We start from the raw sequence: 14,787 nt of genomic DNA, 5'->3' as shown, positions 1-14,787 counted from the left end.
GGCAGATGTGAGTGGGCAGGAGAACCAAAGAGGCACCGAGCAAAAGTTGTGATTGCCTCCTGTGAGCTGACCCTGAGTGCCCATCTGCACACATCCAGAGGCCTGGCAAGCAGGCAGGAGCTCGGGATTGGATATTCCAGTTTATTGTGTCGAGATCAGAGAGTGAGCTTGGCAGCCAGGACATCCCCCTGGTGCTGAGCTGGGTGGGAGAGAGGCCTGAAATCTCCCAGCAGCACAGCCACAGCCTGTGACAGTGAGGGATGTGTGCTGGCAAGAATGCTTCATTGATTCACGTTGAAAGTGGAAAATTTAAGTCCTGTTTCTACTCATTTCAGACACTGATTAGCAGAAAAAGGCTCCCGTGCAGCGGAGTAGCAGAGGTGTCAGAGTCTGTCAGGGTGACAGCAGCCTCTGCTCCCTCTGGAGAGGCAGAAATAAGCAACTGGTGCTTTTCTCTGTGGTGATGACAAAAGGCCAAGAAACTATGCAAAGCCTCAAAAGACGTGAAGCCAGGTTATAACTGAGGATGGGTTCTGAAATCAATTGCAGGGCAGAATAAATTTCTCTCTGTGTCAGTGGTAGTGAGGCTCCCCAGGAGCTGAGCTTGTGGAGAACCAAGCATCCCTGCTGCAGACATCTTGGGGAGGATTAATTTTGGACTAATGTTAGCCTGGCCCATGGGCTGAATGCCCATGAGCAGTGAGAGCACATTTGGGGCATTCCTGGAGTGCATCTCCCAGCTGAGTTTCACTGGGAAGGATGCTGTTCCCATGCTCTGAAGCCTCTCTGCTCTGGGAGCCAAGCTGGGTGATTGAGTTTGATTTCAAAGAGTGTTCCTGATCAAACTAAGACTCTGAAGTAGATGGACTCCAGGAGAAAGCAGCTCAGAGCAGTTTTTTCTCATTCTCACTTTCCTTTTGAAGCTAGCTTACTTCTGCCAAGCATCAGGTTGCAGGAATAGCTGGCTTGCATTATCCTTTTCAATTGAAAAATAAAGTGCTATTTCTGTTCTTCCCACGGTGACTATAATTAATATTTAAGGAGGATGGCTCCTTTGTTCTCCAGGTCATACAAATGCAGAGAGAAGTGTGTACTGTTCATGAGCTGCCTCCATATGCACCCCAAAAGTGTGTGCAGAGGATGCAGACTGGGAGGGGAGGATTGTGGCAGCTGGGTGAGAGAATAAGCAGAAATACAGAGTAGTGAGAAGTGTTTTCCTTAGTACAGAGAAGACAAAGAAGGAGCTATCTGGTGGTGGGGTGAACTCTTGTCCTCAAGACTGTGCTTTTAACTATTAAAGGCTGAAAGTGACCCAAGATTTTAGCACCTGCTCTTTTCTCATCTGGTGTAAAACCTTGGATCTGTAGGAAAGATGAGAAATCCAGCCCTGTTTGTGTCTGTCAGGTGGCAAAGGGGAGTCCCACGCTCAGGAAGAACAAAGCCAGGAATATGTGGAAGGGAATTACCTGGAATGAAACACTGAGCCCTTGGCAGTGTGGAGCCCACGTGGCTTGGCCAAGAGGAGCCAGAGATGGGGGCTACAGAGGGTTCTGTGGGTCCAGGCTGTGGGTTCACCCAAACCCAGGGGTGTGCAGGTTCCATGCTGCCCCTGTAGGGGTTGGGCTTGTGGCTGGGGGGATTTCACCCTTGGAAAGGGTCTGGGCTGGAGCTGATGTTCCTGCAGCCTGCTCCCCCTGGATGCAGAGGCTCTTCCCAAGGGCTTCCTGGGATGTACAGCCCAAGGTCCCAAAGGGAAAAAGCTAAAGGTGATCTGTGAGATGATTCTGGGGCAGATGGAAGCAGCAGGATGCCCTCCCAGGTACCCCACAGCCCCTCTGGGAAGTGCTGCTGGAGGAGGGAGAAAACACATCCAGAGAGTGCCAGGAGTGGCAAAGCCACCCCCAGGCTGATCCCCAGATCCCTCACAGCCCCGGGCAGGGAGCAGGAGAAAGCCCAAGGCAGGGTCAGGAGGGTCAGAAAGAGGCAGGGGCTGCAGTGCCATTTCTGAGGCTGTGAACCTGGATGAAAAGCCAGCTGAGAACTTGCACCTTTTAGAGGAATGACAAATTGTTTCCTCCTCTGGCAGGCAGTGATTTTGTCTTTCCACGTGACTCCCAGTGATTTCCCAGCAGGTTTTAATGTTGGAACAATGGCATTCTGCTAGGTATTGATTTAAAAATAACTCTTCCACACTTACTTGTGACTTTAGGAGGTGAATTACAGCCCTTGAACGTGCTCTGATGTGGCAGAGGTAAATAGTTAAATAGGCACAATCTGTTTCTGCTGGCTTTGCCTCTCCAGGAGCTCAGCTGATCCCAGCCTGTCCTCCTGCTCCCAGGTAAAACATCCAGGAAAGGATCACCCAGGTGATGCTCAGTGGGAGGGCCCTGGTACCCAAGAGCAGAGCCCAGCTCTAAGTGTGATGGGTGACAGGCAGGAATGCTGGTTTAGGCTGAGAAAAGGCTTTTCTGTTTATCTTACACCTTTTGTGTAGTTTCTTCCCTTTTTCATACGAGGTGATTGCACCACAGTGCTCAGGACACTCCTCTTCAGCCTAGAAATCATCTGGCGTTGGTCACAGCTACTCCAAACCCCGGCTCCAGCTGCCCAGAATGCACAGATCCCTTCAGAAACTGCAATTAAATTGTCTCACATTCTCCTCCTTGTATTAAAGTGGGGCAGGAGCTTCAGTCCCTGTTGCAAGTGCCCCATGGACCCCTGTGCCAGGCAGGACAGGATGTGCAGGTCACCCAGAAACTCCCTCCCTGCTCATCCCTGCTCTGTAATTCCTGCTGAAAACTGATTCTGACTCGATGGGCTGTAATCAGCTAAGAGATGTAATTAGTTTTGGCTAATTCGTTGCAGGGCTTTTAACTTCCCTTCCCCTTTCCCTGCTCTCTGACTGGCAGAGGCTACTCTGTCCCTTATTTTCAGCTGATCTCTGCAAACTAATTACTTTTACTGGGTCAGTGCTGTTATGAAATTATCATTTTATGAGACTAAAGATAGCTCAGATCCAGTCAGCAAGCCAATCACTTCCCTTCATCTCCAATGAAAATACAATATTATCTTTAATCTGTATTTCTCTGGCACTTACTGTGATGCAGGCTAGAAAGAAAGAGGGGGGAAAAAAAAAAAAAAGGAAAGAAAGAAAGAAAGAGGAGCTTAGAAAGAATTTGTAAATCAGTTGCTATAGATGCATTTCTGCCAAGGTTTCACTTGGTAAATTTAGCAGCCACATTACAATTTTAGCCAGTACCATTTCTTGGCCTTATTCAAAATAATTCACTTCTCACACAGTGAGTTTACTTTACAGAAAAGTTATTTTGCCTTCCACATTAAAGCTGGTGTGTTTGCACATATGTGCAATCATTGCCAATATCAAAAGCCACTAAAAGCCTAAGAATAGATCATTATTTTTTTTTTTTTTAGAAAAATCCAGTTAATTTCACTTTCTCTGAGAATGAATGAAGGTATTTTAGTACTTCTGGGGTGCTGGTGAATACAAGTAGCTGAAAAATGAGATGCTTGTCTGAGATTCACATCAAGATAGTGAAGGGAAAAGGTTCCATCTGTCGTTTCTGATACAAAGACATTTTGCACACAATATCTGTAAATCCATTAGGAGAAGAAAATTGATACACATTTTGTCTAAGATGAAGCTGGAGTCAAGAGAATGGAAGCTCAGGAAAATGGCTTCTTTGTGTAGCTCCATCAGCCCATTGTTTGGTTGGACTTTCTGTGCATTAAATCCAAGCAGCTCTTGGCCTGTGGCTCTCAGGGCTGTTGGCTTTGTGGGAAAGGGTGAGCGATGGAATTCCAGCTCTTTTGCAAAGGAATATCCCACATCTCATCCATCTTCCCCTCCATGATGTTAAATATGCAAGGCAGTGTTTCTATTAAAGCCATTTTTCTGGTGCTGGGCAGTGGCAGTTTCTGACAGGCTCAGTCTGATCACTGACCCAATCCTTCCGGAGGAGCTGGGAATGGCAGCACTCCAGAGATGATTTATTATTTTTTCCTTACTTTGCAAAGCCCTCCTCGTTTGCATGGAGGAGGGTGACTGAAGGTTACAACCAGCTCGGGTGGTTTCAGCTCTGCACTGGAGCAGTCTGGGCACTGAGGTGCTGTTGGCACCGGGGTTGTGGTGTTTGCAGGAGCCCGGGAGGTTCCTGCCTTTGGCAGCAAGTCCTTGTCAGGATATTTTCCTGCTCAGATCCCATCTCCTTTCTCTGTGACTTTTTCATTTCTCCCATGAAAAAGAAAACCTGAGAAACAAGCAAGGTGTTGCTTCCAGAGGGGCCAATGTGGTGTCAGAACCACAGGGAACCGGCTTGAACCCAGACAGACTCAAAGAGACCCCGAACTCCTGCCCTCCCTCCAAGCATTCTGCTGATCAAAACTGCAAGGAATTTCGGGTCTTGCTCCAGATCAGGCTGTTGACATAACCAGGCCAGCACATCTCTGTTTTCTCTGCTCCCTAGCATTAACCTGGTTCTTTAAGTGAATTCCCTGGGCAGGGCTGTGGTGTCCGAGCTTGCAAACTCATTGACCAAATCTGAAAGAGGGAGAGTGATCTGGGAGGCATCATGGACTTGCAAATTGTGATGGAAATAGTCAGACAGAGGAGAGGTTCTCCCAGGACCATCCCAAGGGTCCTGAGCTGTTGTTAGGCCATAGAAAGCCACACAGCAAGTCCCTGAGCTCAAACCAGAACAAAACCCATCAGCAGCCTCTGACTCTGCTGCTTTCTTGGCAGAAATGGCCCCAAAACCTCAGTGCCAGTTCCTTCCAGGATTCACCAGAGGCTTCTCTGCCCCTGCCCTGGTGGGGCTGGGGGTGCTGACACCCCAGGTTGGGTGCAAGGGAACCCATCTGCCATGCCCTGCAGAGCCCTGGGGACCCTCCCCGTGCCCAGGGTGGTGGCACTGGGGGATTCACAGCTGGGATTTGCTGTGCACTGCCCCAGGGGCTGCAGCAGAAGTGCTGCTGTCAGGTGAAATGAAAGCAGCTATAAAAAGCTCAGGAAAAGACGTGGTCTGGGCAAAAATGATTTGGGGTTTAGCGTGGGGGTGGGTCTGATGCTGCAGTCCTGGTTGGGACGTGTGCTGGTGGGCAGAGAAACAGGAGAGTGCCCCATCCACAACCCCTGCAGGGACAAGGGGATAAAAACAAGGCTCTGGTAACAAACTTGGGTTAATTAAAGTGTAAACTGGTGGCTAGAAACAAAACTGGGACTTCGAAGCACAGGGAGGGACCCAGCACCCTGTGCCCCCACCTCCTTGGGCAGCCCTGGCATTAGGGGATGGAGGGTCCTGGGGGTCCAAAGCTTCTGCAGAAAAAGGGTAGGTGCTGGCACAGCTCCTGTTTATTGTGTTGCTGGTTTAGACAAGGGCAAGAGAGAAGATGGGTAGCTGCTGGCCTCCTGGGACAAATGTTTCTGCATGAATTGGAGGGCTGATTTTGAATTAATTTTGAATAGTTGTTTCAGTAATTCAGATTGATTTAAGATGCACCCAAGAATAATGCTTTCATTATAAAACCTCCTGAGCAAAATTTAAATCGTGCTAAATTAAAAACAGCCTCTGTTAAACCAGGGCTGATGAGCAGAGCAGAGGGATCAGAGATGCAGGGTCGGTATAATTTAATTCCTTTGCTTTGTTTCCCATTTCAGAAAAACTGTTGTACCTCTCTCCTCAGGCTGTTAACTGCCTAAGGACCTCTTCTCAAAACAGATTTGCACAGTAACCCCACCAAAAGAAGCATTTATTCTCTTTTATGCAGTGCTTCACCTTCAAGAGGAAATGCATTTTTATTGCTTTGCATTTATGGGTCAATCTGGAAATGTAATTATATCCTAAAGATACTTGGAAATCTGGAATAACAGCAGCTGATGCACTGTACTGTAGGAGAGTTAATGGTTTCCTAATGCCAGCCTTGATGTCTGTTGGAAGTAAACTTTCCCTCTTATATAAATGGAACTGATTTTTTAATGTCTTAGTAACGTGGGGATAACATCCTGGATGTTCCATATCACTCCTATAAAGCACCTGCACAAGCAATGGTGAAATTCCAGTGGCAGGGAAATGTTCCTTTACCTGGGCTTAAATGTTTCACTGTTCAAAACAAGAAGCCACGTGTAGGGGTACAGATTGGAGTTGAAAACCTTCGTGCTTAACAATTTCTTGTTGGCTGAATCTTTAAAGGGAAATAATGTTCTGAGATTCCTGTAAGTCAGTGATATGACACTAAACTTATCTGGTAGCCTATTTGCTGGAGAACCTCCTTTAATTAAAACCCTGCAACAAAAAGCTGAGATCAGTAGCTCCAGAAGCTGAAGCTTTAAAGCTCTGCCAGCATTTCATGTGTCCTTTTCCAGTGAACACTTACAAAGCCACCTTTAAATGTCCAATTTTTAAAATTCTTGTCAACTCACTATAAAGGCACTCAGTCATCTACAATTCCTGTGATTACAACAGGCTGAGGACACTTTAAAGTCCTCAGGAGCCCTTTGGTTTGTCTGCCCATGGATTCAGAAGGGAAGGGAAAGAGCCCAGCTCCAAGTCACTGCAGGGATGGCAGCAGAGCCCCAGCTCCTCCCCAGCACATTCTGCACGTGTTTCACACCTCAGGTTTGTCCCCAAACACCACAGAATGGTGCCTTGACCCCAACCTCCCTGTCACAAAGATCTGACCATGTAGGTGTGAATGTGCATCAGCATGTGGCACTAGAGGACAAGTCTGAGTCCCACCAGGAACCAAGCAATGGAACTGTTTTGCCAGGCATTTCTCCCTCGTGGAGAGGACACACGAAGAGCCCACCCAGGAGAGCTGGAAGGACCCTCTGAAGCTGCTGGGATGCAGTGGTGGGGAGGGCAGACTGGTAGCTGACCAGTAAGGACCAGTCAGAATATGGAAAGGGGGTGGGGGAGTCCAGGGATCCAGCACCCAGCTTTAATCTCTGAACAAGCACTGGCAGCTTGGTAAGGATCCTCAGGTTTTGCCACATGAACTTGTAAACTTTACTTAGATGTTAAAAAGGAGGAAAAGGGATCTCCTGGTGACTATGACAAACATGTTCTACGTTTTCACTTAATGAAGAGCTTCAGACTTGTGGTTGTCATCTGCTGAGATTCTGTGCCTTTCTGACAGCTGAATTATGATTTTAATAATTTAAAAGTGCTACTGTGAGCCTGTTCATGTATAATAGGCACAGAGAGATGTTTAAAATCAAAAGCAGTTCAGAGAAAAAGTGGTCACTGTATCACAAGGATGAGATTTGTCTACACCTGGCCATTAACCTGGCTGAACTCTCCAAAGGGAAAACTCTTTGCAAAGTGACTCTAAACTTGGGATCTGGTTCTGATGTGGGGCATCAGGAGCTTTCATTCAGCCATAACTTGGTGACTGCAGTGCCTGCTTGCTTTTACATAACCCATCAGGGTGAGGCCTTGGTCATTCTGCTTACAAAGATCTCAGTTCAAAACAGCAGATCAAATCTCTAATCACAGTAGAAACATCTGTAAGACAGAAATGAAATATAAGGGGAAAAACAGTGCCCTCCAGGCTGCATCTCCTTTGCTTTGATATCATTATCTTTGTACCTGTCCGTGGGCATACTTGAAATTCTTAAACTCACAATTAAACACAGACAAGAAGACTGCATCCTGCTCAGTTAAGTGAAAACCAGATCACGTTCTGGAGAACACCAAGTATTTTTAGGAGTGTAACAGCCCACAGTATCTCCTTGAATTCAGCAGATCTGTAATTCCTGGCATGTCAAGTGAACAAACAACGAGAGACATCGTGAGAGGGGACACAACCTACACCAGAAACCTTGTGTGCAACCTATGGCTCAGATGAATGTCTGTAAAGAGCTCGAGCTCCCATTGCCACCTCCACTCCTGTTGACTTTTCTCTGCTGCAGACAGAGTGCAAAACAGGACCTGCTACTCCACAGCCCTGCTCCTCCTGCACTCATTCACCATGGTGCCAAGCATTTGTCAAGTGGGTGTAAGTGCTTTTTCTGTTCTATACAACTACACACAAGCAGAAATTGCAGAAGTTGTAAGGCAACAATCAAGGCTTAAACAGTTCCTACCCCTTTCCAACATGCACCCAGGAAAATGCTTAAGAGTAACTGGAGTCGATCTCCCAGCACACGGTCGCCTGCTGCTCAGCAAAAGAAAAAGTAATACTCACCCCAGTGTTGTCATGGTTACAATAGTGTACCAAAAGGAAGCAGGAATACTGGTGAATTTGCTCGCCGAGGACCCTTTCTCTGCATAAAACATCACAGTTGCAAAGATGATGATTGCCATAGTGAGGGAAAAGAGGAGAAAGCCAAGCTCGGAGGCACAGCTCTTCAAAGTGTAGCCCAAGATTCTTAAGCCTTGGGAGTGACGAGAGAACTTGAAAATCCTGAAAACCCTGAAAACCCTTAGTGTCACGAAGGCTCCGCTGACATCCTCGTTGTTGGTCATCACCAAACCAATGTAGTAGGGCATGATGGCCACCACGTCGATGATGCTCATCACGCTTCTGATGAATCTGTAGCGACTCGGGGCCGCAAAGAGTCTCAACAGATACTCGACCGTGAAAATCATCACGCAAGCCGTGTCCAAGCAAAAGAAAGCCACAGCATACCTCTCCCCACAGGGAAGCTCCTTGTTCCCGGGCACCGTGCCGCAGGGGACAGTTTCCACCACGTTGGTGATCACAGAGACAGCGATAAAGAAACCGGTGACGTAGTAAAAGACTAAGGCTAAGGTGCTGGTGTGGGGGTTCTCGAAGGCTCGCCACATGGTCTGCCGGAAGCTCAGGGATGGCATGGACCCTTCCTGGTTGTTCTCGGAGTCGTTGTCGTCCATCAGCCGCTCCGCGTTCTCCCGCTTTCTGTCTTTGTACTCTTCGTAGCAGCAGTCCCCGATGATTTCAGGGAGGATCCCGTAGAAGGCAAGCTCTTCGTCGTAAGCAGAGATGCACTCGTACCTGGGGTAGTGCAGTTTGCCAGTTCTATAAAAATTTAAGATGCACCTGAAGACCTCGGGGTCCCGGTCGAAGAAGTATTCCTTAGTGTCTTCGTTGAAGAAGAACTCCTTCTCCGTGCTGCCCAGGAGAGTGTCCGGGTACCTCTCCAGTGTAGTCCTCCAGGTCTGGAAACGCCTGCCACTGACATTGAGAATGATCAGCTCGTCCTGACGCTTGTTCTTCTCCGTCGGAGCCAGTGGCATGGGGCAGTTGGCCACTGGCATCCATCCTATGGCAGCTGCCCTGGCAAAGGGCAACCAGGCTGCTACTCCTGCTGCCATGGTGAGCCCGAGCGCTGCTCACTGCAGAAGACACTTGGGCTGCTCCTGAGACCTGGTGGGAGTCAGATCAGTTCCATCTAAAATACAGAGCAAAACAGAAACAGAGCAGAGAGTCAAGCGGGGTGTCTCTCCCCGTCGTGTTAAAGAGTCAAATATCAGAACAGACACAAGAATTCAAAGCCACTGCCTCGCCCTCGTCTCCGTGTGAAGAATGATGTTAAACAGGAACATGATAATGAGCTCAGCAGGGTTATGGCTTTATTATAGACTGAAATTTCAAATAGCAAATGATTCCTCATTAAAATAATTTTAAAAGTAGCATAAACACACTAATTTATATTTGCTTCCTTACAAACAAGACTAATCCATAATTCCCCAGGTGTAAGACATCAGTTTAACTCCAGCTGTCAAGCAGGAGCTGAGAACTCCACGGAGTTCACCCCGGGAGGCAGAATGCTGTGAAAAGCCCCGACTGGACTGAGCTGGGTTTCCAGTCTCAAAAACATTCACTATGTAATGAATCGTGCACTAAGGACATCTTTTCAGTTGAGAGAGACAGAAAATCATCTCTGCTTTTCATTAGTTTGCTTCCACCTTTAATCAAAGCCCTGGCCTGAGCAGCAGCTCTTTGCTGGTCTCTTTCCTTTAGAGATGGGCTTTAATCCTGTGAAATATTGCCTCCCTCCCCTGTGCCACAGAGGAAAACTCTGGATTTCAGAGTAACATTGCTCAGAATCCCTGAGCCAGAGTAGCCTGAATCCCAGGTGTGAGGGCTGATGGATTAACCTGCCAGCTGAGTGCCAAGAACATCAGAACAAGGGAAGGCCCTGAAGGTGGACAACTTATACCTTGGTTATTTCCAGGCTGGCAGAAGTCCTTGAGAACTGAAGGACTGTAGGTTAATGAAAAACCTTCACTGCACTCCTTATTTTTAGATGAAAAATTCCCCAGGTTGTCCAGCTCCTCAGCCACTGGAAGTCAGCATTCCTTGGAGTTAGAGTAGTTACTGTGGTTCTGATCGAGTCATGAATTGTCTTTTTCTTTTTGATCTTTGGCCAGAGTTCTTACAGATACTTACAGTTCGTACAGTAAACCAGAGTTCTGGTTTAGCTTGTATTTACTTTCACTTCCTTTTCACTCTTCTAACTCTACTATAAAATTAGGAGAAAGGTGCCATCGTTGTATAAGATGCATTAGAGGCCCTATCAAAAGTCAATTTATCAATGGAAATGCCATGGATTCCACTGACTCAGGCCCTCAAAGCCTAATTGTTTCTTCTACATGGCAACCTTCTAGGCAGTTTTACTCTGGAGTTTTTTAATTATATGAAAGCTGCCATTACAGTCAGGCTGCATCATTATTGATTTCAACAGGCCATCAAAATACTGAATAAAAAATGATGGAATCAATCTGCGGTGAAAACAACTGAACTGCTCACAGAAATGCTCTTCCTCTTCAGGGCACATTAACATTCATCACCTTAATGTGGAGTATCTATCTGTGCAATTTTACTATCTAAAGGACAACCAAAATCCCTCGTGCAAGCATCTTACTGCTGCTAGAAGAGGTTTTGTAATTATGAAACACAATAATCCGAAGTGATGCCTGTCCCAGGGAGGCACTTTGCTTGTATCCACAGCGCTGGAGGAAACATCCACAGTGTTTTCCTATAAAGGATTGTTCAATATTCTATGTTCTGTTGTTCCTCTCTCCCTAAAAAGGGGATTTGCTGTGTTAATAGTGGCAGCCTGACAGCCCCAGGGAGCAGGCAGAGCTCAGCACTGCAAACTTTCTCTGCGTGGCTTTGGGATCAGGGAGCTGGGTGGCATCCCCAGGGCTCAGCCAGCAGAGCTGCCTCTCTCTTCCAGCAGCTCTGGAGGAACTTTTAACTTTTACAAAACCCTTTGGTAAGGGCAGGACTGCAAAACAAGAGGCAGCAAAATGACAACTGTTTCATCCCTTAATCACCAAATATATACAAGTAACCAAGAGACCAGCACCGTGCATCCTGTTCCTGTTCTCCGCTGCCTTTCTGCTCTGTAATTGCAATTGGAGGCACCACCACAGCCATTCCACCCGGACTGCTGTGATGTTTGGTGACCTGACCAGCACACTGGAGCCTCATCTCCCCTGATTTCTCAGGGGAACCTCGTTAGAAATCTCTTCTGTACTTTCATAACTTTGGTGGTAAATTCCAGGTTACCTACATTAGCTGCTGAGGCTCTATAAATACTTCGTGTATAATTGTTCTAATAAGGTGCTGGTAACTCGTAAGTGACTTACACGTTTTAAAGCAACTTTTAAAGACAAAATGGGTCCTTCCATGTGGGCAGTATGTGTGGGGAAGCTATAAATATCTCAGCTATGACATGGACAGGAGATTGAAGCAGGAGAGAGGGGTATTCTGTGAGAGTTTTCTCCTCGTTTCTCTGACAGATGCAGCTTGCTAAGGATACCTACTGCACACAGCTCAATTTTCAAAGGTGCATCAAATATATCTCATTTGATCCTCAAAAGATGCAAAAAGGGAGGATATTTGAGGTCTAAATTGTCTGCCTGAGCGGAAAGATTGAGAGGGAGAAAAGGTTTTGCTTTGTCTTGTCCATGAATCCTTGGGATTCTGCCCTGCCCCAAAATAAGAGACAGAAAATGAAATAGGACTGGATTTGTACTTCAGAGCTGCACAAACTCAGCTGAGTAAAAGAAGAAAAAATGAACTGACTGGCTTATCTTCAAAATATGGAAAGAATTCTTCTCTGCATGCCTGGGTTTTGGTAACCAGTTTTCAGTCTTTTTAGGTTGGAAAGCCATTGGCTGGGCTCAAAATATACTGTACAGTGTAGAGAGTAGCACCAGCTCCCACAGCAGACACACTTCAGTTCTAAGAGGCATATATTTAGCTATAGACATATTCCTACTTTTAATCACTGTAATTTCTGCATGTAATTTGAAAGAAACTAGTTTTAAAAAGATTGGTACCCTGCTGATGGCATGAAATGAAATAATTTCTCTCCTCTGAGTTGGAAAAGCATCCACAGAGAAAAGAATCTCTTTTCTGTAGATAATCATGAGGTCGGTGAAATGGCACAAGGAAATTGGATAAGGAGAACCTGTGCTCTGAGTCCCTGACCCCCTCCCAGGACTCCCAATCCCACCAAGTCCCCCCCTGAGCACCCCTGGCTCCCTCAGGTTGTTTCTTTGGGCACAACAGCTTCAGCCCAGACTCCCACAGGAACCTGATGGGTCAGGAAAGCTCTGGAGCTGAACTTTAGAGAACTCGGGTTCTGGTCACCTAAAGAGTGAGGAAATAAGTGATGGGTTCTTACCACACCAGCAGTGCCTCACATAATAAATGGCTCTTCATAGTCTCATGGTAGCAGAAACAAACTAAAAATCTCAGTGCTTCCCCCTCTAGAAGCAGACAGGGGTGATTTAAAATATGACTGAAAAACACAGTGTAAGTTCTTGATGAGACACTGCTAATGGGGGTGAAGAGCCTGGAGATCATGCGTTCTCTCCTTCCCTGTCCTTGTTGGGTCAGGCTCGGGCAGCACAGATGTGTTTGCTTTAAATCAAAATATGTCAGCCAGAACCTCAGTATCCTCCACCAGCCACATATTCCTTCTCCTTCACAACCACATCAGATAAAACTTTCTGCAAAACATTCACTCCCTCAGCTCACTGAGGAGATTTGGGAGCAAAAGCAACAGGCTTGGGATAAATCATGCAAACTTCTGCCCTCCCTCCCAGCCAGCCCAGAGAGCCCCATCCTGCCGGCACACAGCGATGCTTACCTGGCAAGGGAGGACACGCTCAGCACCCCAAACTAGGGCTAAATCTGGGGAAATGGAAGGCAGGAGGAGCAGGCTCTCCTCAGGATAAAAGGTGAACTGTGCTGCCTGCCTCTTGACTCCCTCTCTAGATGCAGTCAGGAGCAATCAGTAAACGTGATCGTCATTGTGAAAGTATATATAGAGAGATGACTAAACAGCTTCTCCCTCATTGCTGCCGAGCCGGAGCCTCTCCCTGCCTCTCTCGCCCAAGCTCTCTTCTTTGTGCCCCCTCCCCTTCCAACACCTCTCGGAGCTTTGCTCTCGCTGCCTGATCCAGCTGGGAACGGGTCCCGTGGAGCCGGAGGGGAGATGGACCCAGCTGGAAAACCAGACTGGGAGGAGGCGGCGGGAGCTTCCCCAGACACCAGCAAAAGGAGTCATTAAATACACACCAGAGCCTGCCCTGCAGGGTAATAAGCCAGCAGGGGTAAGGAGGGGGAGAAAAGGAGGGGGGAAAGTAGGAGATGAACTTCACTGGTCCCTCCCGTAGCTCCCTCTGTGTCCCCAACTCTCGTGCAGGAGAGGTCCCTTCTGGACCAGAAAAGGAGCGATTCCTTCAGCATCTACAACCTAGAGCCAACACCTTAGCCAGAGCAGGAGGCTACAGTCAGGAATAAAAAGAACCAGTTCAGATTTAAACCGATCTTTTCCTCCCTTCTTCTCCCCACCACCTGTCCCCTTTCTCTCTCGTCCTGCTGCTCTCCCTTGCTGTGTTCCTTGGCAGCTCTTACCAGTCTCCACACCACCTCAAGCATCCCTCTTCAATCCACGGTCAGAAGTTGGACTCCACACGCTCAGAGACCTGGCATCCTCGCTCATTTATCTGTGTGCCGCCGAATCGCCATTAAATAAATAACTATAAGCCCAAATCAGAGCAAAGCAGTCGTGCCCTGCTGTGCCGGGCGGCTCCCGGCGGTGACTGATGCGCCGCAGCCGGAGTTAATGACTTCCATAAAGTAAGATAAATACATACATGAAAGCCGGGGGCTGAGCCGCCTCGCCATTGCCTCGCCTCCTTCCGCAGCTCCGTCTTACTCTAACCCACCGCCGGGGGCTCGGGGGCTGGACCGGGCTGCGCGGCCACCGGTGGGAAGGAGAGAGGGAGGGGAGAGCGGAGAGGGAGCGGGGAGTGCGGGGGGCACCGCTCCTGCCCCTCTCTGCCCTGCGCGTCCCCTTCCCTCCCGCACCTGAGCCCCTCCGCTCCCTCCTTACCTTGACCCGGGGTCCCCCATCCCCGCTCCCCCTCCTCGCCCCTCACCTCCGCGGCTCTCTCCGCTCCTCCTCCTCGCCCTGCCCGCCCGGCGCTCCCGGCCGCGGCCCCCCGAGCCCGGCTCCTCCGCTGCCATGCGGCTGCCGGAGCGCGGAGCGGCGCGGTGCGGGCCGCGGGGGCGGGCGCGGGGCTGTGCGGGGCGGCGCGGAGCCGAGTGCGCGGGCGCGGGGCGGCGGGAGCGGCGATCAGCACCGGCGGGGCGGACAGCGCCGGGGAGGTGCGGGAGGGGAACGGAGAGGTGCGGGGGGTCCCGGGGGTCCGGAGCAGCCCCCGTGTGTCCCCCCCCGTGTCCAAGCCACCGGCAGGTGTCACCCAGAGCGAGCTGTCACCCACGGGGCGGTAACTGAGAAGGGGGGGGGAGGTTGGGACCCCC

General features: G+C 48.7%; 1 protein-coding gene across 2 annotated transcripts in view; it reads right to left on the bottom strand.

Annotated features, from left to right (window-relative positions):
• KCND3 (potassium voltage-gated channel subfamily D member 3) overlaps positions 1-9,311 on the bottom strand; it is an 86,019-nt gene extending 76,708 nt beyond the window's left edge. For both annotated transcript variants that reach the window (XM_008490559.2, XM_008490560.2), the window contains exon 1: positions 8,203-9,311. In XM_008490559.2, coding sequence (XP_008488781.1) covers positions 8,203-9,311 — 1,109 coding nt within the window. The remainder of the gene's footprint in view (positions 1-8,202) is intronic.
• Positions 9,312-14,787: the final 5,476 nt, after the last annotated feature.

This window comes from Calypte anna, chromosome 26 (assembly GCF_003957555.1).
Source record: "Calypte anna isolate BGI_N300 chromosome 26, bCalAnn1_v1.p, whole genome shotgun sequence".
Lineage (NCBI taxonomy): Eukaryota > Metazoa > Chordata > Aves > Apodiformes > Trochilidae > Calypte > Calypte anna.
The sequence above is the reverse complement of the archived record's forward strand: the minus strand, read 5'-3'. Positions and strand labels throughout refer to the sequence as shown.